This window comes from Enhydra lutris, unplaced genomic scaffold (assembly GCF_002288905.1).
Source record: "Enhydra lutris kenyoni isolate GAN:26980312 unplaced genomic scaffold, ASM228890v2 scaffoldscaffold22, whole genome shotgun sequence".
NCBI classification, from domain to species: domain Eukaryota; kingdom Metazoa; phylum Chordata; class Mammalia; order Carnivora; family Mustelidae; genus Enhydra; species Enhydra lutris.
The window spans coordinates 30,906,714-30,931,103 of NW_019154106.1; the positions used below are offsets into that span (position 1 = coordinate 30,906,714).

Genomic DNA, 24,390 nt, shown 5'->3' on the forward strand with positions numbered 1-24,390 from the left:
CCCAGGACACTAGGACCATGACCTGAGCCGAAGGCAGAGGCTTTAACCCACTGAGCCACCCAGGTGCCCCAACAATTTGAATTTTAAAGTCATTTATTCTTTTGAAAATATATTCCTGTTTTAAACAACAAAAAACCTAAGATTTAAATTTGTCCCTTATGAATAGCTTAAGCAATATACTAAATCATACTTACTTAGAACCAACAAAACACTGGCAGTAATGCAACTAATGTCTAATGAACCCAGAAGTTCATTAGAGACAAGCTTCTCTAATTTTATTCTCAAGATAAAATTAGAAGTCTGTGTATCCTCTATAACAAAATTTTTCCTTAATTCAGAAAAAAAAAAATCTAGCATCTGATTTAAGTATATAAAGCCAAAATATTCTTTTTGCCAGTGCTCTTTTGAAATGTGAATTGATACTAACAATACTTCTGATAACTAGGCCAGTGACAACTGTAACTTAATTACAATTTCATGGTTCAAAATGGCATTCCATCAAAGTAAACAGATACCAGAAGTATATAGGAGTAAAAATAAACCTCTACTAGTCAATTTAATCAAACTGGTCGTATAAATTTCGTTTCAATGGCTAGTAGGTATTTCAAACTGCTAAAAGTTCATCTGATTAAACTAAAGTACTCTAATATAGGGAAAACCAAGCAAAAACCTAGTTTAGTGGCAATGTCCTAGATGGTAAGATTTTAGACAGATAGGCAACTGCTTAAAAAAAGACCAGTTATCACCCACTCTCATCCTCCAAACAGCACCCATACAAATCCCATAAAAACCAGTACATTAAGATTCAATTTTCAAATAATTATTCTCTCTCAACCAGTGTTTCTCTAACTTTTTTCCCCTCATTATTACTCCCTTAAAGCTTTCGGGCCTTTTAATCCTAATTACCACCCCAAAGAACTTTAATACCATCAATACAATGTATCCCTATTTATGTATTATATGTATATCCATGCTATCCGAGCTTTATACAAAGAATGAGATTTTTCCATCAAGAACAAACTTTTACCAAGAACGTATGGTCTAAACAATGAAAGGTTTACAATACTAAGGCTTTTTTTTTTTAAGGGTAAATTGTGAGATAAATTTTAGCATTTAGATATGTAGATTATTTCCAAAATACTTTTAATCAACCACCTAGTTTTATCAGAATTAATTTTTCCTGTAGTAGGTGGACACTGTTCTCAGCTACAGTCCTTAGCTTGCATAATAGTGCAGGACCATAAAAAACAGCCATTCAAAGCAATTTTAATAATCAATGGGGGAAAATATTCTGTGACCTTTAAAAAAATCTGTCAAAATATTAAAAACTCACTCAGTTATAAACAAAAAAACCCTGAAAACACTGTAAAAAAGTATGTTAGTATACTGTAATTTAAAACATCAGAAACATTGAGAAAGTATTATTTCACTGTAAAAAACTAATCAAAAGGGGTTTGAACAGTACTTGCCTTTTTGTTAACTTAGGATACTAAGTAAGCATCTATTCTATGCCATTGCGAACTGTCATATTCAAGTTTGGATCAGTTTCCACCATTTTATCATTTGTACTTTCAATGTTGCAAAATAACTAATCTCCTTTAATGTGAAGTTTTTACCATCAATTCCTCTGGGACCTATTCAACCTTCTCGTCACAATCAATTTCCTTATTACATGAAGCTTGTCTCCATGAGGTCCCCTCAGCTGCATACTGAGACTCAACATTCCCATCAGTGATTTCTTCCGTAACTCCACTTACCATTCAGTTCAAATCTCACATCTAGCATTACCATTTTTCATTTCTTCACTCATTTTTATCTTTGTTGGCCAGTTCTTTTGATGATCTACTTTTGTAAAATGTCACATGGGTGATAAGAGGACAACACAACCACATACTTTGCTGTGAGTGCACTGAATGACAGATGTGCAGTAACCAATCACCAGCAGAATTTGAGAGAAGTACTGTGATTGGTCAGTGATGATGAAGCACGTCTGTTACATAATGATCCTTGGACCAAAGGGCTATCAGGGAAGTCTGTACTTCACCTAACTGCTCACAGTACAGACCGTGCTAACTGAAATTTGAGCTGTGCTAATGGAGGACGGTCTTTGCCTCCTTGTTAACATTGACCCAGACAGGCTTAAAGAGGACTGCTGAGGAACAGCCCATCTAAATTTACATCAGATAATGAATCTTAAAGCACCCTAAATGCAACTTTAGTGCCCAGTGAGTGTATGTTGAGGTGGTTTTCAAATTCTCTGTCATCTGGCAATCAACTTTAATTATCTTAGGATGATAGAGTTTTAGAAATAGAGAAGGCATCTTTAAAGAGCCCATAATTTGATACCACAAATTATCCAGCATGTTTGTTATGAATGATTTCTCCTCCTTCGATTTCGATTTGCTCATACAGCCACTTGCGGTCACAGCGGCATTCAGCTCCACATTTGGTGGAACCACAGGCAGGACAAGCATAGAAACATCCTAAACAGTCTTCATCAAGGCAGTCACAAAGGTCCATTCCACTGAAAATTAGGAGACCCTGGCTATCATAGACTTTACTCTTTGCTGGTATCACTTGTCTGTAAAACAAAACACAGGATGAATTATACCTCGCAAACACATTATTTTTGAATATGTTTTTGAAAATAACGTAATGAAAACAAATTTAAGGTGTAATATTTTGAATTAGGGATGATGTCCTGCAAAACTAGTATATAACTTACCAGAATCAAGCCTACTCTATAATTAGTAGTAAATGAACTCTGTTGTGAGAAGAGACCTCATTCTAAAATGTGGAGACAAATCCAAGAAGCCTGAATATGCCTCTAGAAGTCCATTTAAAAGTCAACTCAGTCCATTCCTTTACCATTTCCAAAAAATATATTTGTTTGAAGTATTTTCCCCTTACCTTAACAGCAACAGAGAACGGCAGCTTAATAGTGGGACATTCTGTTGGTTACCAATCTCTTCCTATGACCCTACTTGTTTTTATATTGCAATTAATGTTTTTTTTTTTTTTTAAGATTTTATTTATTTGCCAGAGAGAAAGAGAGATAGAGAGAGAGCGAGTACACACAAGCAGGCAGAGGCAGCGAGAGAAGCAGGTTCCCTGCTGAGCAAGGAGCCCGATGTGGGACTCGATCCCAGGACCCTGGGATCATGACCTGAGCCGAAGGCAGCGGCTTAACCCACTGAGCCACCCAGGTGTCCCAATTAATCTGTTTCTTGTTCTTTAATAGACTCTAGCAAATATGGCTTAAAAACAATTAAATGACTCAGTGGAAAACCTTAACAGATGGAATAAATGGCATATGTAGAAAATAATTCTGAATGATTGTACTAACATTTCTTTGTCAACCTGTGCTTTAGAAATGTTCAATTTAAAAAGTCATATTCTAAACAATTTAGTTTTCTCAATCATTCTGTTGACTGTACCATAACTGTTTCTATTTTAGACATGTAAAAAATAAAAAGCAACCCTGAATTCTTCTAAGATTGACTTTTTGGCTGCCACCCATAGAGAAGTGATATACTAATTATATAAAACCAATACTTTTAAAAAACTGTTTTAGGTGTAATATGTTTAAATTTGAATTCTCATGCCAAAATGTTAACTTGTTCACTTCATTGACTCTTTCTTAGAAATAAATTTTTAGATTTGAAAGGGATGCCTTGATTTTTATGTAGTCCTTGGAGATTCTTACTAATCCCAGATCATCTAATTTAAAACATCTACCCAGAAAATTCAAAACTTAAAATAGTGAAGCAATACAACTTCACTTAAAGCAGCAAGTTAACAGGTCTTCAGTGAACACAGAGCCTACCTGTCAGAACCAGCAGTTGCATTTTTTGTGAGCCTTCTTTTTTCTCTTTTACCAGTTTCTGGAGCAAATTCAGTTTGCTTTCCTGGGTTTGCAAACTGCAATGACCTCAAAGCTTTTGCAGTTCTTCCCTGAATAAAGGTAAACAAATTATCAACTCAAATCTTGACAACCTACCATGAAGAGATTAATATTTAACTTAATGTTAATCCAGATTATTCCTTAACCTGAAGGACGGTCTGGAATTCACAAAAAAAATAAGAAAAAGGTTTTAGAGCCCAAGTGCAATCTTTATACAGCCCTAGACTGAAGTTTATGGGTTAATTTAGTTGTAATATTTTCATTACCTAATTTTAGTCTCTGGCATATCAGGGGGGGCAACAGGCATGGTAAAAAAAACTGCAATGGCTGTTGCTGAGATGGGAGAAAACATAGAAAAACTGCTTTATAACCCATTGGCATAACGCTGAGGTTCCTGGGGCACCTGGCAGTGGAATATATGTATGACTCATGATCTTGGGGTGCTGAGTTTGAGCCCTATGTTGGGTCTGGAAGTTACTTAAAAAATATTAAATCTTTTAAAAAAACAAAACAAAAACAAAACTGAGGTTCCTAATATGATCTTGAGTTCTTAAGGAAAGGTTCTACTTTATATATTTTTAATTTTAATTTTTTAATTTAATTTTTTAATTTTTATTTTATATATTTTTAAAAGCAGAGAGGTAATATGGTTTCAAGTCCTGAAATAGTATTATCATCTTTTTAAAAAGCTTTGGTAAAACAAAATTTTGATGGTTAGGGATTTAACCATCATTATTATAATGAATTCTATATATAGCATAAATAATATATAAATAAATATAATATTTATATATATAATATTCTATAATATTATACATATATATAATGAATTAATGATTCATTATTTGGGGGAAAAAACAGTTTATGTGATATATTCCACAAGAGCAACAAATAAATGAAATGGACAAAACTCTAAAGTGACAGCAGCAAGAACCTAATATGAACTGCAAGAGAACACTGGGTCCTAGAGATATATGCCTCTGAGGGGAGAACAAAAGGGAAGCACTACATATAATTTAAAATTTTAATTATCTTTTAATTTGGCTTATTAATATAATGAAAAGGAGGAAATTGAGAAAAATATCCCAGCAGCAAGAATTATAAATTGGTTTTAAGTAGAAATTTTGAGAAGTGCTCCTTTGATAGACTTGTCTTTGTTCTACACCAAAGATAGCTTTCTGAAATCTCAGTTTTTTCCTCATATAGTTAAATAATCTGAACGTAGGCATGTGAAAAAGGGAGTTATAAATATTTAGTATTTACAATGTAAAAATGTATGCTTTTTGACCATAGGGAGTTCTTAAATTAGCAAGTAAGAACTCAGAGCTAGAAGCAATGGAAACTCACAAGCATCTAAAAAACCCAAACAAGAATGGTATTAGTGCCAAAGGAGAAAGAAAGGTTGAAGAAACAATTATTGCAAATCACTTCTCTGGTGTTCATTTTAAAGCAGTCATTTTTAAGTCCTTCATATAAAAGGGGAATTCATTTTGCTATACAGATCTTCACTGGCTGGCAGGTCTCACCGAGTTACTTTGGTATTAGAAAAGAAACTAAGATAACAATTAAGTCCTGGCTTTATCAGAATGTTCTAAAAGCCACCCCCAACATCTTAGCCCTAGGAGTTACAGCTGGAGTCTTGGACATAATATGCTATTCCATTCTCTTCCATTCTCAAGCTTATTTTATCATCCAGTCTGGGTATACAGAAATATTTAGAACACCATTTATTTTCACCTCTCCAGCTTTAATTCATAATTAGTATAATAAATAATAACATAAATATGATTTCTTTACAATTCGACAAAACCGCACACTGTAAAAGTAAAACAGCAGGAAAAAAAATGAATGCTATACATACATCTGAATCAGGTTTTCTTCTCTGCCGGTCTTCAGAATCAACATCCACACTTCCATTGATTATCTGTGTACATTTTGGACAAAGCTTCCAACCAGGTACAAGCTGCCTTCCAAATTTTGCACTCAGAAAAGTGGCATCATCTAAGTCAATTACATGCAAATTTTTTTTGGCTAGTTTTTTGTGTATGTTAAATGGGTCACAACATGACTTCTGCAAATCCTCAAATCTGTCAATGTAAATTTTTGCATGATGGAAGCAAATGGTATTGTTCCCAGAAAGTGTCATTCCAGTTCTAAGTTGAAGTAAAAGCATATCATTTGATGACAATTCTTGCAAAGTCTTGAAACCAGTGTGACGAGTGTAGTAGGTTTTATGGCACTCATTTGTGGTACGAAGCTGAACTCCAACTGAACATGGATCCATCCCTCTGGATTCCTTTAAATTTCCCTTGATCTCTCTCTAGTAGGTCATGTGCTGATTGCCCTACAGAAAACACTGAAGTCAGATTTGTGCTGCAAAATTTTTATCTGGGAAACTGAAAAAGCATTTGATAAAATTCCACACCTATTTAAAAGAAAGAAACTCTTAGCATGAGAGGAATAGAAAGACATTCACCAAAAGCTTACAGTAAACATTATTTAATCATAAAACATTAGAAGCATTCCCTCTAAAGTTAGAACTCCAAAAGAATACCTGCTATTTAACACTGTATTAAAGCTTCCACTGAACATTGTATTAACAGGGATTGAGAAGTAGTACTACTCAAAGATGATATAAATATCTACACAGAAAATACAAAAGGTTCAACAGATGAACTATTAAAACTAGTTAGATAATTCGACAATGATGCTGGAAACCTAAAACATTAAGAGACCTCACAAAATCAATCCTACAAAAGACATGCAAGACTTTTATGGAGAAAATCATCAAACAGAAATATAAAAAGGATCTCCTAAATAAATGTAGAAATTAATCATGGGAAATCTTACTGAGGCATATAAACTCCCTGGGAATTTATCTGTAAATTCAATACCATTCCAGTCAAATCCCAGCAGGTATTCCATCCACTCCCCTTTGGAATTTAGCATTTGGTTTATATGGATGATTAAAAATCCAGTCAAGATAGTCTTGAAGGAAAACAAAGTCGCGTATTTATTTGCCATAAAGCTGTTATAATTAAAAGTGTGGTGTTTAGTATAACAGTAGTATAGACAAATGCAGAGTAGTATAGACGAATAGATCCATAAAAAGATGAGGGCTTGGTGTAGTATATGACATGTGATTTTATAAAATCAGTGGGTACTGTGCATTAATGGGGAAAAGACTGAATGAAATACTAGGGGGTAAGCAGCTAACCACATGGAAAAAGACAGACTAAGATCTCTTTCTCACAAAAATCAACTCCAGATGGATTAAAGAACTAAACAAGAAATGAAAAACTGTACTAATGTTTCTAAGAAAACATAGAAGACTTTGCAACATTGGGATAGAGAATGTCTCAAACAAGAAAGCACATACCAAAGGAAAAGATGGATACATTTGATTATATGTCAAAATTAAACATTTCCTTATAACTCTAAAGGAGGAAAAACAGCCACACTTGAAAGGTATGGTTAGGATTATTATCCCGAATATAAATAAAAAATTCTGACATTTACAGATCAATTAGAAAATGACAAAGAACCCATTAGAAAACTAAGCAAACAGAGGCACCTGGGTGGCTCAGTTAGCTAAGGTCTGCCTTCTGCTCAGGACATGATCCCAAGATCCTGGGATCCAGCCTTGCTTTGGGCTACCTCTCAGTGGGTAGTCTGCTTTTCCCTCCTGTCCCTCTGTGCCCTCCCCCGTGGCTCATGATTCTCTTCCTCTTTCTCTCTCTCAAATAAATAAATAAAATCTAAAAAAAAAAAAAAAAAAATCTAAGCAAATACAGACACTCAATTCACAGACGAAGAGAACAAAATAGCCAATAAATGCATGCAAAGATATTCAACCTTTATAGTTATAAAAAAAGAAAAGGCGCAAACTGAATACCATTTCTCAAACACTTGCTGAACAAAATTTTAAAAATCTGATAACCTAGTGCTGGTTAAACTGTGGTCAACTCTTACATGCTCCTTATACATTGACAGGAATGTAAACTGTAACTGCTTCAGAGTCTTTTTGGCAATTTCTCACAAAATTAAACAAGTCTACATCCCAGGAGCTTGCACTTTCTGGTCTAGATGTCTGCCAAAAAACCAAATGTCCCAAAAGAGCACAAGGACTTTTGTGTATTTATTGTCTTTGAGCACTGTGCATTTACATTTGAGCATTTACTGTCTTTGACAGTGAAAAGTTGGAAATTACCTAATTTTAAGGATGAGAAACCATAGGTTACTCAACACTCCTACAGGACAGTTAACCACAGGAATTATAAGAATCACCATGGATAAATCTTAAAGATAATCTTAACTGAAAAAGTTGTAAAAGAATACATTTATGTAAAATTTTAAACACACAAAATAGCATACATGGTTTATAGATGAAAATAAGAATCATGCTAAAATATACTTGAGTAATAAATAACAATTTTGTGGTATACATATTTCTTTCCTTTTTTTTTTAATTTTAAAGATTTTATTTATTTATTTGACAGACAGAGATCACAAGTAGGCTGAGAGGCAGGCAGAGAAAGAGAGGGAAGCAGGCTCCCTGCTGAGCAGAGAGCCCAATGTGGGGCTCGATCCCAGGACCCTGAGATCATGACCCGAGCTGAAGGCAGAGGCTCTAACCCACTGAGCCACCCAGGTGCCCCTGTGGTATACATATTTCTAAGAAGGAAGGAAACTTTTAAAAAAGACATTTATGGAAGATTAAATTGAAGGCATGTACACAGTGTTTTCATTATTTTCTGTACTTTCCATCTGAAAATTTTCATAAATATTTTTCAAAGCAAATACAAAAACTTAGTTGAATTCCTTTTTTTTTTGAAGATTTTATTTATTCATTTGACAGACAGAAATCACAAGTAGGCAGAGAGGCAGGCAGAGAGAGAGAGGGGGGAGCAGGCTCCCCTCTGAGCAGAGATCCAGATGTGGGGCTCCATCCCAGGACCCCGGGACCATGACCTGAGCCGAAGGCGGAGGCTCAACCCACTGAGCCACCCAGGCGCCCCAACTTAGTTGAATTCTTAAGGAAAAAGTCACAAATACAAGTCAGTAGGAAAAAAAGTATTGAAAATATATAAGAACCACTGAAATCTGGGTGGTGGCAAGTGCTGAAATAGCTAGGATTCTGCTCTTTTGCAAGTGTTTTTTTAAACTTTGCTCCATATTTAAAAAAAAAAAATCAAAAACTGGTTAGAAAGCTTAGATACTTCCCAGCGTTTTCTTCAGAAAAAACAACAACAACAAAAAAAAACCAAAAAACCAGAATCATATAAAACCACATACAAAGATGACTCCGGTCTCATGTAATAAAAAATAGTGAATACATATATCTGTTCTCAGTTAAAATACTATATTTAAAAAGTTAAAAAATAGAATACAATCTAAAGTACAAAATGTCACTGAACATTTTTAACTTAAAATGTTTAAAAGCTAATTAAGATGGAGCATATTTATATATTTTTATTCTATATCAACCAACTTTTAAAATTTAACTTCCCAGTAATGGTGTCTAGTGCATCAGATAAAATAGCTTGTATTATACAAATAATTAAATTTCTTTTAACAGAAATGTGGGTTAAAATAAATGAAGGAATAGAAAAGAGGAAGCCAGAGATACAGTTATAAAACAACAAACTATGCTGTACTGTACTATAACAGACACGGGACAGAAATCTGGCTCTGACCTTAACAATCAACACAAGGAAAGAAACTTGATTAACAACCTCCTTAGCACATTATGGAAACTCCTAATGTTTTCTCTCCCATTGATGCTTGATTCCTTACATTTGTAGTAACTATCACCAATTTGTAGCCACTGATCTGTGACTTTCTGAACATAAAATTATTTCTAAGCATTCAAAGATTTGGACTACCCTGACCATATTTAATAGGAAAAGCATCTAGGAACTTAGAAATTTGTTTTAGAAATTCTGTTTGTCCATAGAATTAATACATTTTTACCCATTAGGGAATTCTTTTCCTTGGCTACTGGGAAATCTGTTCCTTTAGTTTCCTTTTATCTTTTTTTTTCTCCATTCTCAACTTATTTTATTTGAGGCAGGCATTACCTTGATACAAGACCAAGGACATTCCAAAACAGGAAATAAATAAGTAAGTAAATAAATAAAAATTAAAAAGACCAAAATTCCTTGTGAACATAGGCAAAAAATTCATAAAAACAATTTAGTATACAGAATCCACAAATATGTATAAAAAAGTCACAACCTTCAAAATGTCACTAAATTGGGCGCCTGGGTGGCTCAGTGGGTTAAAGCCTCTGCTTTCGGTTCAGGTCATGATCTCAGGGTCCTGGGATAGAGCCTGCATGGGGCTCTCTGCTCAGCAGGGAGCCTGCTTCCCCTCCCCCCCAACTCCTGCCCCTCTGCCTACTTGTGATCTCTGTCAAATAAATAAATAAAATCTTAAAAAAAAAAAAGTGTCACTAAATTAAGAAATACTTAGGAATAATTTTAACAAAACATGGAACATCTATACACTAAAATCTACAAAATTTGTTAAAATTTTAAAAGACCAAAATAAATGGTGAGAAAAACCATACCCCAAGACACAAAACTGGTTGACTGTCTGTTCTCCTCATGTTAATTTATAGATTCAATGCAATCATAATCATAAATTAATAAGCTTCACCTAAAATTTACACAGAAATACAAAGGCCTTCCTACATCCAAAACAACCATAAAAAAGAATAAAGCTAGAAGGCCTTCCAGTCCAATCAGAATGGACTTACTCTAATCAGGATGGTATGGAATTATCTTTTTTTTAAAGATTTTATTTATTTATTTGACACAGAGAGAGAGAGACAGGGACAGAGGAAACACAAGCAGAAGAAACAGGAGAGGGAGAAGCAGGCTTCCTGATAACAGGGAGCCCAATGTGGGACTTGATCCCAGGGTCCTGGAATCATGACCTGAGCTGAAGGCAGACACTTGTTGACTGGTGCCCCCGTATGGAATCATCTTAAAGACAGATATATACATATCAGTGGGATCAAATATAAACCCAAGAGATATATCCCCATTTATATGCACAAGTGATTTCTGGTAAAGGTATAAAGCCAATCCTATGGGAAAAGCCAGGTTTTTCAACAAGTGGTTTTGAAATAAATGGATATCCATATGAGAAAAGTGAACATTGGCCAGTACCCTACACTATAGATGAAAATCAAGATAGTTCATAGTCTTCAACACTAAAGCTAAACTAAAGACTTCTGGAGAAAGCATTGGAGACCATATTTATGATGCTGTGTAGACAAAGATTTCTCAGGAAACAAAGCAATTACCATACAGAAAAAATGATAATTAGGTTTCATAAAGACTACTTTTATTCAATGGAAGTCAAAATTTCAAATATTAATAGCAAAGCCATATATTGAGAGAAAATATGCAAACAGTATTTATCAGCCAAATCCTTGCATCCAGATTAAAAAAACTGCAACTCAACAATAAAAAGACAAACCATTAACATTGGCAAAAGACTTAAGTAGACATTTCAAAAAGCAAGATATATAGACAATAGACAGCACATGAAAAACAACTGACAGCCATTAAAAAGAATAAAATCTTGCCATGTGCAATGACACGAATGGAGCTCGAGTGTATTATGCTAAGTGAAATTAAGTCACTCAGAGAAAACAAATACCATATGATTTCACTCATGAACTATTGGAAGGGGGAAAAGGAGAAAAAGGGAGAGGGAACAACCCATAAGAGACTCTTAATGATAGAGAACAAACTGAGGGTTGATTGAAGGAGGTTGGTAGGAGGTAGGTTAGATGGGGGATGGGTATTAAGGAGGGCACTTGTGATGAGCACTGGCTGTTATATGTAAGTGATGAATCAATTCTACTCCAGAAACCGATATTGTACTGCATGGTCACTAAAATTTAAATAACAAAATGAAAATAAGAAATAAAAAAATATTCCAGTGAACGTATACTGCAGTATCACTGAAATAGTGCAATCTCTAAAGACCAAGTAAGCAATTGTTCATGTGTTTACTTTCCTTTTATCTTGTCTAAATTACTACATAGTTCATGAGAGTTTATTTTATTAGCAAGACTCTAAGTTGTGCCAGTGTACTTAAGTGATCTCCCTTATAAAATAGGAAATATGATTAAACTCCTACTAAATCACTTTTTTCTGATAAGTATTTGCTTGGACATCTTCCACAACAGCATAAATTCTTTTATTAACCTTAAACCACTATGAACCTGCACTCCTAGTTGGAGAGTACAATGTTAAATGTGTTTTTAATTCAACTTAACCATGACCCTATCAGTCCTTGAAAACATCCTCTTCTGGTAAACAGGTGCTTCCAACTATTTTGAGCTCTTGGCATACTTTTGAGTACTAGAACTTTCGGAGGAACACTTGGAAGGAATTAAACTGTTGCACAATACCATTTTATTAGCAGCCATCCCTCAGGTTTCACTGTTAGAGTAAATTTACTATTAGAGCAGGTAAAATACAGTATGCTCAGTTAAATATGAATTTTAGATAATGCATATATTTTAATTGTATCCCAAATACTGCTAAAAAGTAATTTGGTATTTGTCTGAATTTCAAATTTAAATGCACACCCCGTATTATTTGCTAAATTTGGCAACCTCATTTACTATGCATTTTTTGCATTTCCAGTAAGTAGAGATGTTTCTTTGGTATCAGCTTCACATTATGCCCTACTTCTTACTTGTTGCTAAAAGAAAGCTGAACTCCCCACTAATAAATTACAGGACCTGCTCAGTTTAAAATTAAAATGTCCTAACAGAAGATAAACTTCCAATTACAGTAAAAAAAAAAAAAATTTACACAGTGATTAAAACTCAATGGCACAACTGTACCACTCATTTAAAACTGTCATAGTAAAAGGTATACACCTGAATTAATGAAGTCTTACTGCTTAAAGTCTTATGTTAAGTTTGTTTCCTGATCTACTATTACACAGTTTGTTCATGCACAGCTAATGCAGGGCTAAAGGAAAAGTCAGGTTAGCTCAAGGCGCACAAAATTTCAGCCATGATCTTAAGTGGTTACTGCCTGCCTTCTAAAAATTACAGCCTCTGGCAGCTCCTCCCCTTTTGTATTACTCAATGTCCTTATTTCTGTCTTCCTTCCCTGAAGTTCTGCTGTAGAGCTCCTTGGATCTGTTTCCCAGCAACTTCTTTCTTTTCCTAGCTTTGGTCTGTGTTCTAGCAATGTGGCCACAATTAATATTTATCATTTTCTTCAAGTGACAATCCAATAGCTTCATTTTGCTGTCTTCACCTGTATGATGCAATGTTCTCCAGGTAATGATGTAATAATTAATCTAACACCTTTCTTAATTAACAATCAGAAATGCCCTACTATTCACTGTCCAAGAACCAGTACTTCACAATCAGCTGGGAACCTATTAGAAAAGAAGAATCTCAGTATGGACCCTAGACCTACTGAATCAAGATCCATATTAAAAAAAAAAAAAAAAAATCCCCAGGTTATAGGTAAGCATATTAGTTTGAGATCCACTGCTTTAGGTAATTCAGTTAAGAGAATATTAACCAAGCATTTCCATATTTGTAAAACATATTTTTTTAAAAAAAGGAAAATACACACTCACACATGAACTTGCCTTCTAGGAAGTCTGACATTTAAGGAAGGTTATGAAGGGAGGAGAGTCATAAATTTGATAAAACAGATGTATAGAGAACTATGCATTGTTGAAAGCAGAGATGTCAACGTTTTCACGTTCTGATTACAAGAGCTCTGGGTCTTCCACTGCCTTGCTTCCACTATTTTAGAGTTGACAACTGTAAAGGTTAGCAAGGCGAATGCAATTCTTGTCTATATTCTTGTAACTTCTGTCTAATGGAGTTTCAATGGATTCCCTGGCCCACTGTAGAAGACCATTTTGTCTCCATGTGCTCATTTATTTTAATATTCCTGATCAAGAAATATGTCTGTTCTTTTGTCATTTAAACTGGTTATAACACCTTACCAGTTCCCTCATTAGTAAGGGCAACAAAATCTGTGTGTTTATAATTTCACAATGTGTGTGACAGTCATGATTTTACTTTTGCCCCCTCTTTTTGTGGAACTTTGTGTGTGTGTAAAATTCTTTTAAACATAGCAAGAGATTAATTTGCTTTAGCTAATCACTTTTACCAATAAAATATTTAGTATTCATCATGGAAGAAGAAAAAAAAGTACTGCTTTTAAATGGGTTAAGATGAAAACCAGTAACAAATGAAAAACCTCAAATGCATTCATTTAGACCTGTTTAATTTAGTTCTTTTGCCCCACCTTTGGGAAGATTTTTACTATGATAAAAATGAGATCTAGGTCTTCAAGTACTTTTTTCAACTACACCTAGTGAAGTAGGATTTATAAATACTAATACTTAATTAGTCACTGAGTCTCCTAAGGCCTTCCTCTAGAGGTGTGGGCTAATTTTATTTGTATACTTATTTTCCATTTCAAATAGCAAAAATGCCTTTTGAGAAGTTAATTTTATCTGGAACCTGTGTTCGTGATTCTTTAAGAGTCATGGTCAAAGAAACCTTCCATTCCTCTCCTAATGGCTTCTACAAGACTCTGAGGATACCCCCTTGTTTACAGATGACTAGGAAAGATTCTTTGCCTCAGTTATAAATTTGTCAATCTTTATCTTAAAGATTTATTTGAGAGAGAGAGAAAGGAGAGGGAGAGAGAGAGAGAGCGAGGGCATGACCACACGCAGTTTAGCACGCGTGGGCCAGGGGAGAACAGAGGGAAAGGGAAAGCCAACTCCCCACTGAGTGGGGAGGCCAATGGAGGGCTCCAGGCTCCATCTCACAACTCAGAGATCATGATCTGAGTGGAAATCAAAGTTCTGCGGCTCAACCGACTGAGCCACTGAGGCGCCCCTATAAATCTGTTAATTTTAACTGCATGTCAAAAGTGACCAATTGGAACAAAAACGTCTGTTAGCTATATTTTAAGTATCTCTCCTGCCCCCCAAGTCCCAGAACTTTGGTCCACCCTCAACCAGGGCCCAAAATAACTCCTCCAGAAAAGAGGTGGGCCTCAGGGCAAAACATTCTAGAATCTGTAATCCAATCAAGGTGTCCGTTCTAGCAACCTTTACTCCACCCTTGAGATGCTGGTAGATCTTTTGGTCAGAGAATTCTCTCCATTGCAATAGTTCCCTTTCCCCTATGTGCATAACACTTTCAAATAAAGTCTTTACTAACTCTGGATTTTTTTTTATTTGAAAAATCCCTAAAAATTTTTTTGCATTTTGGGTTTCTGGTGCTTTAGGGTTGCCAACATTTTATTCAGTGCCTAAATATAGTACGTTTTCTGATTCTAAAATTAACATTTAATATTCTTATAGCACTACTAGAAGAGTCAAAAGACAAGGTAATAAGTGTGGAATAGATTAGATCCCTTGTTTTACTTCTACCACCTTAGGCAGTAAATAAAATTATTTGTTCCTTGTATGACTTGAACACTGCAAGCTCAAGAAAGAAGTTTTGTTTTTTTTCCTAAATTGAGGTATAATTTACATGTAACATTATTAGTTTCAGGTGTACAAGGTAATGATTCGACATTTGCATACATTATGAAAGATCACCACAATAAGTCGTTAACATCCATCACCACATGGTTACAAATTTTTTTCTTCTGATGAGAACTTTCAAGATTTACATCTTTAGCAACTTTCAAATATGCAACATAGTGTTATTAACTATTGTCACTATGCTTACATTACCTCCCGTTATTTATTTCATAACTGTAAGTTTGTACCTTTTGACCCCCTTCAGCCATTTTGTCCACCCCCCTCCTCTGGTAACCACCAATCTGTTCTATGAATTTGTTTTTTGTTTTTTAATAATTCAAAATGTATACATGTAGGGGCACCTAGGTAGCTCTGTCAGTTAAGTGTCTGCCTTCGGCTAGATTTATGATCTCAGGGTACTAGGACTGAGCACAGCGTCAGGCTTCTTGCTCATTGTCAGGCTTCCTGCTTGTGGAGAAGTCTGCTTCTCCCTCTGCCTCTGCCCCTCCCCTCACTTTTGCTCTCTCCCTCCCCCTCTCACTCTCTCATATAAATAAATAAAAATCTTAAAAAAAAATAAAATTTATACATGTATATATTTGGATTCTATGGAATAAGCTTTTAAGCATTATCACTTGCTATCCATTACCAAACTCTAAGGCAGGCAGGCTAGATGTAGCTGAGCAAGCTCATAGAAGGAAATCACACTAACAAGCGTTCCTAGTAACACAAGGTCTAGGACATTATTGCAGGGCACCTACAGGATTGAAGCAGGACACCACAGCCATCACTGCCACTAACATAGCAGGGAAAGATAAGTTTTTTTTCCTTCCCAAAATTTAGAGGGAGATTTCCCAAAATATTTTCCAATATGTTGGTTTCCCTCAATACAGCTTTTCCAGTTTCCTAATTAGTGGGAAAAAGCATTAGGAGAAAATTTAGCCAAACAAGAAATTTGCTGAATTTTTAGGTCAACTTATAATAAGAGTCTTTCCCTTTCATGACGAATGCCTTTTTTCTTTGGGGGGGGGGGCAGGAGAGTGTCTTAGAAATTTACAAGGCATTTTCCCAGATTATCTCTTATTTAATGGGAAAAAAAATCATCTGTCCCTCCTTTATGAATCAGCAGTTTTAGTCATAGGCATACACATACGCGTCATGCCTCTTGCAACTGTCAACTTTTTGTACCCATTATCTTCAAATACTAACTTACTCACACAAGTGAATGGACACTAGAAGGGGTGAAGAGCCAAAGAGACAGTCTTTAATCCTCAACAGTCAGGCCCAACAAGGAAGGTAAAGAATTACAAACCAAAATATAGTCAGTAGTACCACTTAAAATATTTGGTTAAAGTGCCTGATACTAGTGCCAGGTACAGCACCAAGCACAAACATCATCTCTTTAATCCTGACAACAGTGAAGTACAATCATCCCCATTTACACCTGATGAAACTGAAACTTAGAGCTCTACTTACATGCCTAGCACAGAGCCCGTTACACCATTCAAGTTCTTGCTTAATGGAAAAAAGAAAAAAAAAAAAAAAACCCCACAAACACTACTTTTACTTTATATGAAGAACTCCTCTTAATTAGACCCTAATGATTTACTCTAGGTTTACCTAATGTACTCCCCTCAGATTTTTTAATGCTTTGTCTAGCATACTTTCAGATCATTTGGGGAACAATTTAGCAAACCCTTCAAGCTTCCAAATTTGTAATTTGCCTTTAATCTTCTAGTCTTTAAAGGCCAAAGAGAACTGATATGGGATTTCAACAACTGAGAGATTATTTCCAGACCAAGAAAAATTACCAAAGTTCTCTTTATTCTACCTGATTCTGGATGTGGCCCAAACTGCCAAACAATACTTAACACTATAGTTGTTGAGTAAGTGATCGTGAAACCAAACTCTAAATCATTCCCTTGAAAATACTTTCATCTCTTCCTAAAAAATAAGAGTCTGGACCATCTAGCATGGCATTACTTGTTCAAATGCCGCACACTCTAGGTCAAACTACATGACCTGCAAAGTTCTTTTACACTTTATAGGGTTCTTCTCTGCTTGGAAAGCCCACGGACCTTTCTGTGCCAGGCTATGCTAACTTATTTTTCAGGGCAGCACCAGCGTCTTTGCCTATCTGGTGTGCCCTAGCCAAATACTATTATTAATAGGTTCTTCTTTCTCTGTGACTGCAGAACAATTTAACGGTGCATTAAAACTTTTTCTCTATTCTCAGCTGTGGGAAGGCAGGAGCTGTATGGTTATATTTTCTGCATCACCTAAGGCAAAAGAGGAACTGTATTGTTGGTCTTTCAATAACATATTAAACTCTGTGAGGTCAAGGAATCACCCAGTTCCTGTTTTACAGTTGTAGCTTCTCTGGCATCAACACCAGCACTTCGTAAACAACGTCTTTTGAATACACGTTTTGAAACTGCCACAATCTCACACCAAGGAGGATGAATCTCTCCAAATCAGGGTGAGGAGGTCCGCAGGATGCTGCAATTATTCCCACCCCAACAGCATGGTGGTCACAAGCATAACGCCCCCAGCTGACAGCCACATTATGTTTCAAGCTCCCATATACAACCAAGGATCATTTATTGTATTTATCCTACTGGGATGGGAAAATGAATACTGATCAGCCTCCGGCTTCAACCGAACAGCTAGGGCTAGGGGGATGCTCACTAAAAAATAAATAAAAATAAAAATAAAAAACGAAACTGGAGCGATACAGGCTGCGAACTAGGTTCAAGGCCGTAATTACCCTCTAGTAAACAGCGCAAGCCTAAGTCAGAGCTTTGCCGGCCCCCGGTCTTCCGAAAAGAGGCGACAAACCCGCGGAGGACACAGATGCGACAGAAACCGTGCTGGGTCCTGACACAGGGGGCCCGCAGATGAACTAGGGAAAGTCGGGGGCTCTGCAGGGTGGCGGGCTGCGGGAGGCCCCAGCCAGCCGCTGGAAGTCACTCTCACGTGCCTGGGCCTCCTCTCCCACCTCTCCTTCCATATCTCCATGAACCGGCCCTGGCTCCCCCTCTCACCCACGGACCGGTAGCGCCCTTCCCAGAGCCTCCCCCCATCCCTTCCACCTTAGCTCGTGCTCTCCTCTGCGGAGTTTGGGCTGCACCCGCATTCACGTAGGGCCGACTGGGCGGCCGGCTTTTCCTCACCTCACCGCGCTGCCACTGAGAGGAAGGCGGATGAGAGCTAGAGAGGCTCAGCGTTACCATAAAGAGGGAGAAGCCTAGAGCGATCCAAGCCTGGCCCGCCTCCCGGGCGGAAAGGGCGGGGCGGCGTTAATTGGAAGAAAATGCAACGTGAGGCAATGGTTGCTTCAGAAGTCACCTCAGCTTAGCGGTCTGTTCTGTGTGTGCTCTGAGGTTAGGGAATTGGGAGCTCTCTGGGACCATTTCTTGTAAGATGCAGGTTCAACTGACTTAGATTGTGTTCGCAAATCTCGGCGCCCGTGCGCGAGGCCAGATTTTTGCACCCCACTCCTTTAATCCCTGGAGAGGTGAAGGAGTTACAAGAACCTCAAGAACAGACCCTTTATTTACAGTCTCACGTTTTATGTGATTTTTTTTGTTCAAACGAAATGTATTCCCAAATGCATCTCTTTTATTATAAACTATAAAAATAGCTATGTTTATTACTTAAAGTAAAATGTAGGCTCCAGGAAGATGCTTGTAAAATTTGTGAGGGAAGAAACCGTGTATTTCGTGTACCCTTACCGTCTGCCATAGTTTAGGTGCTCAGTTTTTAAAGTGGATTTTGTTCATCTAGAGTTCTTGAGAGCTTGTAATCTCTTAGACTGAAGGGTCTCCGCCTCGAATGATTTTCAGGTGTGTGTGGGTGCGGGGAGGGGCACTCAAACTGTTGTGTTTTTGATGAGGCAAGTGAAAAATGTGAGATGGGGAAATAAGATAAGGCACACCAACACTCCAGCTTGCTAGTAATATGAAACACACCGCTGTAGGTTGATTTATTTTATTAATTTAATTTTTTATTTTATTTTTAAAAAAATTTTTTTCAGTGTTCCAAGATTCATTGTTTCTGCACCACACCCAGTGCCCCGTGCAATACGTTCCCTCCTTAATACCCACCACCAGTCTCACCCATCCTCCCACCCCGTTCCTTCCCAAACCCTCAGTTTGTTTCTCAGAGTCCACACTCTCTCATGCTTGGTCTCCCCCTCCAATTTTCCCCCAATTCAGTTTTCCTTTCCTTCTCCTAATGTCCTCCATGTTATTCCTTATGCTCCACAACTAAGTGAAACCATATGATAACTGACTCTCTCTGCTTGACTTACTTCATTCAGCATAATCTCCTCCATTCTTGTCCATATTGATACAAATTTGGATATTCATCCTTTCTGATGGAGGCATAATACTCCATTGTCTATCTGGACCATATCTTCATTATCCATTCATCCATTGAAGGGCATCTTGGCTCTTTCCACAGTTGGTCAATTGTGGTCATTGCTGCTATGAACATTGGGGTACAGGTGGCCCTTCTTTTCACTACATCTATATCTTTGGGGTAAATACCCAACAGGGCAATTGCAGGGTCATAGGGTAGCTCTATCTTTAATTTCTTAAGGAATCTCTGCACTGTTTTCCAAAGTGACTACACCAATTTGCAGTCCCACCAACAGTGTAAGAGGGTTCCTTTTTCTCCACATCCTCTCCAACACTTGGTTGTTTCTTGTCTTGTTAATTTTGGTCATTCTAACTGGTGTAAGGTGGTATTTCACTGTGGTTTTGATTTGAATCTCCCTGATGGTTAGTGACAATGAACATTTTTTCATGTGTCTGTTAGCCATTTGTATATCTTCTTTGGAGAAGTGTCTGTTCATGTCTTGTGCCCATTTTTTGACATGATTATCTGTTTTTTGAGTATTGAGTTTGAGGAGTTCTTTTTAGATCTTGGATATTAGCCCTTTGTCTATAGTGTCATTTGCAAATATCTTCTCCCATTCCATGGGTTGCCTCTTTGTTTTGTTGACTGTTTCCTTTGCTGTGAAGAAGCTTTTTATCTTGATGAGGTCCCAAAAGTTCATTTTTGCTTTTGTTTCCTTTGCCTTTGGAGACATATCTTGAAAGAAGTTGCTGTGGCTGATGTCGAAGAGGTTAATGCCTATGTTCTCCTCTAGGATTTTGATAGATTCCTGCATCACGTTGAGGTCTTTTTATCCATTTTGAGTTTATCTTTGTGTATGGTGTAAGAGAATGGTCGATTCCATTCTTCTATACATAGCTGTCCAATTTTCCCAGCACCATTTATTGAAGAGACTGTCTTTTTTTCCACTGGATATTTTTTCCTGCTTTGTCGAAGATTATTTGACCATAGAGTTGCAGGTCCATATCTGGACTCTCTACTCTGTTCCACTTGGTCTATGTGTCTGTTTTTGTGCTAGTACCATGCTGTCTCAGTGATCACAGGTTTGCAGTAAAGCTTGAAATCAGGCAATGTGATGTCCCCAGCTTTGTTTTTCTTTTTCAACATTTTCTTAGCAATTCAGGGTCTTTTTGGTTCCATACAAATTTCAGGATTGTTTGTTCCAGCAATTTGAAAAATGCTGGTGAAATTTTGATCGGGATGACATTAAAAGTATAGATTGCTCTGGGCAGTTTAGACATTTTAACAATGTTTATTCTTCCAATCCATGAGCATGGAGTGCTTTTCCATCTTTTTATGTCTTCTTCAATTTCTTTCATGAGTGCTCTGTAGTTTCTCAAGTACAGATCCTTTACCTCTTTGGTTAGGTTTATTCCAATGTATCTTATGGTTCTTGGTGCTATAGTACATGGAACCAATTCTCTAATTTCCCTTTCTATATTTTCATTATTAGTGTATAAGAAAGCAACTGATTTCTGTACATTGATTTTGTATCCTGCCACACTACTGAATTGCTCTATGAGTTCTAGTAATTTGGGGGTGGAGTCTTTTGGGTTTTCCATATAAAGTATCATGTCATGTGTGAAGAGAGAGAGTTTGACTTCTTCTTTGCCAATTTGAATACCTTTTATTTCTTTTTGTTGTCTGACTGCTGTTGCTCGGACTTCTAGTACTATGTTGAATGACAGTGGCAAGAGTGGGCATCCTTGTCGTGTTCCTGATCTCAAAGGAATGGCTGTCAGCTTTTCCCCATTGAGAATGATATTTGCTGTGGGTTTTTCATAGATATATTTTATGAAGTTGTTTTAATGCAGTGAGCCTAGCTATGGTCCATCCTATGACTTCCGTTCTGCCCTGCAACCAGGCAGGGTTTTGCTGCTCACTAAAATCAAGTCAGTCTTAGAACCAGGGAATGGGAAAGGCAAAAAACAAGGGACAATCCCCTTGACTGTGTCTGAAGGAGATCACATTCAATCATTCTTTTGTTACTTTGTGGCTGGTACTTTGCTAAGAAATAATGAAACAAAGAGAATAAAATTTATCTCTGCTTTGAAAGAACTCAGACTAGAGACAGAGGAGTAAACAGTTTATCACAGTGTGGTGTGATAAATGTCATAATAGAAATACAAGGATATGAACAGGATAAAATGAGAGGCATGAAATCAGGGGCACTCAGTGGGGAGATTAATGGTTGAATTGAGCTGTCATATGGAAAAACAACTTGATACACTGGTGGTCTCCAAGTACAGTACTAGTTAAGCTATCCTAGAGTTAATGAAACAGAAGGCTTACAGACCCAATTAGGATGCTTGAACAACTTGGTTTATTGAATCAATTTAAATACCCAGTGAGAAGCAAGGGAAATAATTGGAGTAAGTCGACACACTTAGGGTGTAAGCAAGTGGAAGGACAACATCACCTGAATCATGAGTTATGCGATACTCCTATGTTCTGTCTGCCACATTAGCCTTTTCCACTGATGATATGCTTGTGAGGACTAGAGTTAAGATCCTACCAAGGAGGCCCACAGGTGGAAAGTGCTTTGAGCTAGTGGCACACCCTGCTCTGTTGTCTATGCAGGGAAACATGGCTGACCACAATCAGAGCCTACTAGTTAGTTTGATGAACAGAGCGCTGATTTTATTTGCATTTCTTGGATAGAGCACATACATATGAAACTATACTAGGTGTCATGGGTAGCTAATTTAGGGCTGACAAAGCTTTCAGAGATGGCAAGAGATGGCACAGTTACTCATACCTTAGCTTTTTTTATCCTTTTTGACTATCAATGACCCTCTCCCATCATGTTTTTTATTTAACTTTGGCATGCCTTATAGTTTACAAACTTACTAGGTATATTTAACACAATTCTGCCTATGTTTCACAAAGTATATAGTTACTCATATTCTATATATAAAACATCCCAGGAGTTTTGCATTTATCTCATAAGCTACTAGTGTGCTTAACACTTCTTCTGACTAACACTTTTTATGACTTTCTTCCATCCTTAAGGAAACTGCGAGGAATTCAGGATAATTGGAGTGGGAAGCTGGAGAGGTAAGAGGAGGACAGATAATACCTCCTTTGTTGCATATTAGAAATACTAGATTTTATACTGAAGAAAACTGCGAAACTATTAGGAGAGTGGGAAATAGGGAAGAGGTCCAGTCCTGGGCAGGAGGGCCAGATGGAATCTCTTGCCCTAATGCAGGTGATTAATAATGAACGCCTCAATCAACCAAGGCAGTGGCTCTGTGGGGTTAGAAGGTGATTCCTAGGGGCGCCTGGGTGGCTCAGTGGGTTAAAGCCTCTGCTTTTGGCTCAGGTCATGATCCTGGGGTCCTGGGATTGAGCCCTGCATCAGGCTCTCTACTCCGCAGGGAGTCTGCTTCCTTCTCTCTCTCTGCCTGCCTCTCTGCCTACTTGTGATCTCTGTCAAATAAATAAATAAAATCTTAAAAAAAAAAAGAATCTATTAAAAAAAAAAAGAGAGAGAGAAGGTAATTCCTATGATGTCCCCAAGACATTTGGTAATGTGTGGAGACCTTTTTGATTGTTCAAGCTAGGGGGTGCTACTGATAACTCCTGGGGTAAAGACAGGGAAACTTCTAACCATCCTACAATGCACAAGACAATCCCTCACAACAAAGAACTGTTGTGATATCAATAATGTCAAGATTGAGAAGAAGTAAGGGATTTAAGAAAGCATAAAGAGGATAGAGGTTAAGCAATTAGATTTAGTTGGATTTTATAACTGATTAGATGTAGATGTGAGGAAGAAGGAGAGAATGATTTTAGGGTTCTAGCTTGGGTAACTAGGAGGACAAAGGGTTAGGGAAAATAGAGACAAAGAAATAAATGTTAGATATGTTAAGTTTGAGACATCCCCAAGATATGCAGTAAGCAGCTGGAAAAAAAACAGAAGATGAGAACAAAATTGAGAATCTTCTTAATAAGAACGGTTTATACCAGGTTAGATTAGAATCTCTACAGATAAATTCTAAGAATCTGCATTTTTGGCAGGCAATTAAGTGATCTTGCGGCATGCCAAAATTTGAGAACAGTAGTTTTAGGTCTCAGAAGAGAGGTCTGAGAAGTAGACAGTGAGGTAGCAGGAAAACTAGGGAAGAGCAGAGTCCCCAAAACTATGGAAGTCAATGAGAGTCACATTTTTCTAGTTGCAGTATTACAAATGTAAGAAGAAGCAGGTGAAAATAATTTTAAAACTCTATTTTGTTTAACTGATTATATCTAGGACATTTGGACATGTAATTCATATAAAATTAATATGGTATGTTATATCCTTTTTCCATACAAAGTCCTAGAACTCTGGTGTTCCTTTCATACCTCCAGCACCTCTTAATTTGAATTCGCCACAATTCAGGTACTCAGTAGCTACATGTGGCTAGTGGCTACCATACTGGGTATCACAGTTGTAGAAGGTCAAGTAAGAAAAGAACTGAAGCGTAATCTTTAGCTATAGTAATAAGGGTTATCATAGATAGTGTGATAAGAACTCTTTCAGTGAGGAAGTCAGA

At 36.9% G+C, this 24,390-nt stretch overlaps 1 protein-coding gene across 1 annotated transcript; it reads right to left on the bottom strand.

Moving 5' to 3' along the window:
- Positions 1-1,323: 1,323 nt before the first annotated feature.
- LOC111149650 (ADP ribosylation factor like GTPase 14 effector protein) lies at positions 1,324-18,618 on the bottom strand. The gene is made up of 4 exons (XM_022506848.1): positions 18,544-18,618; positions 5,766-6,248; positions 3,827-3,954; positions 1,324-2,581 (listed from the first exon to the last, which is right to left on the bottom strand). Exons 2-4 carry the CDS (start codon positions 6,186-6,188, stop codon positions 2,353-2,355), a joined length of 780 nt encoding a protein of 259 aa, XP_022362556.1. The 5' UTR covers positions 6,189-6,248; positions 18,544-18,618; the 3' UTR covers positions 1,324-2,352.
- Between the last annotated feature and the right edge of the window lie 5,772 nt (positions 18,619-24,390).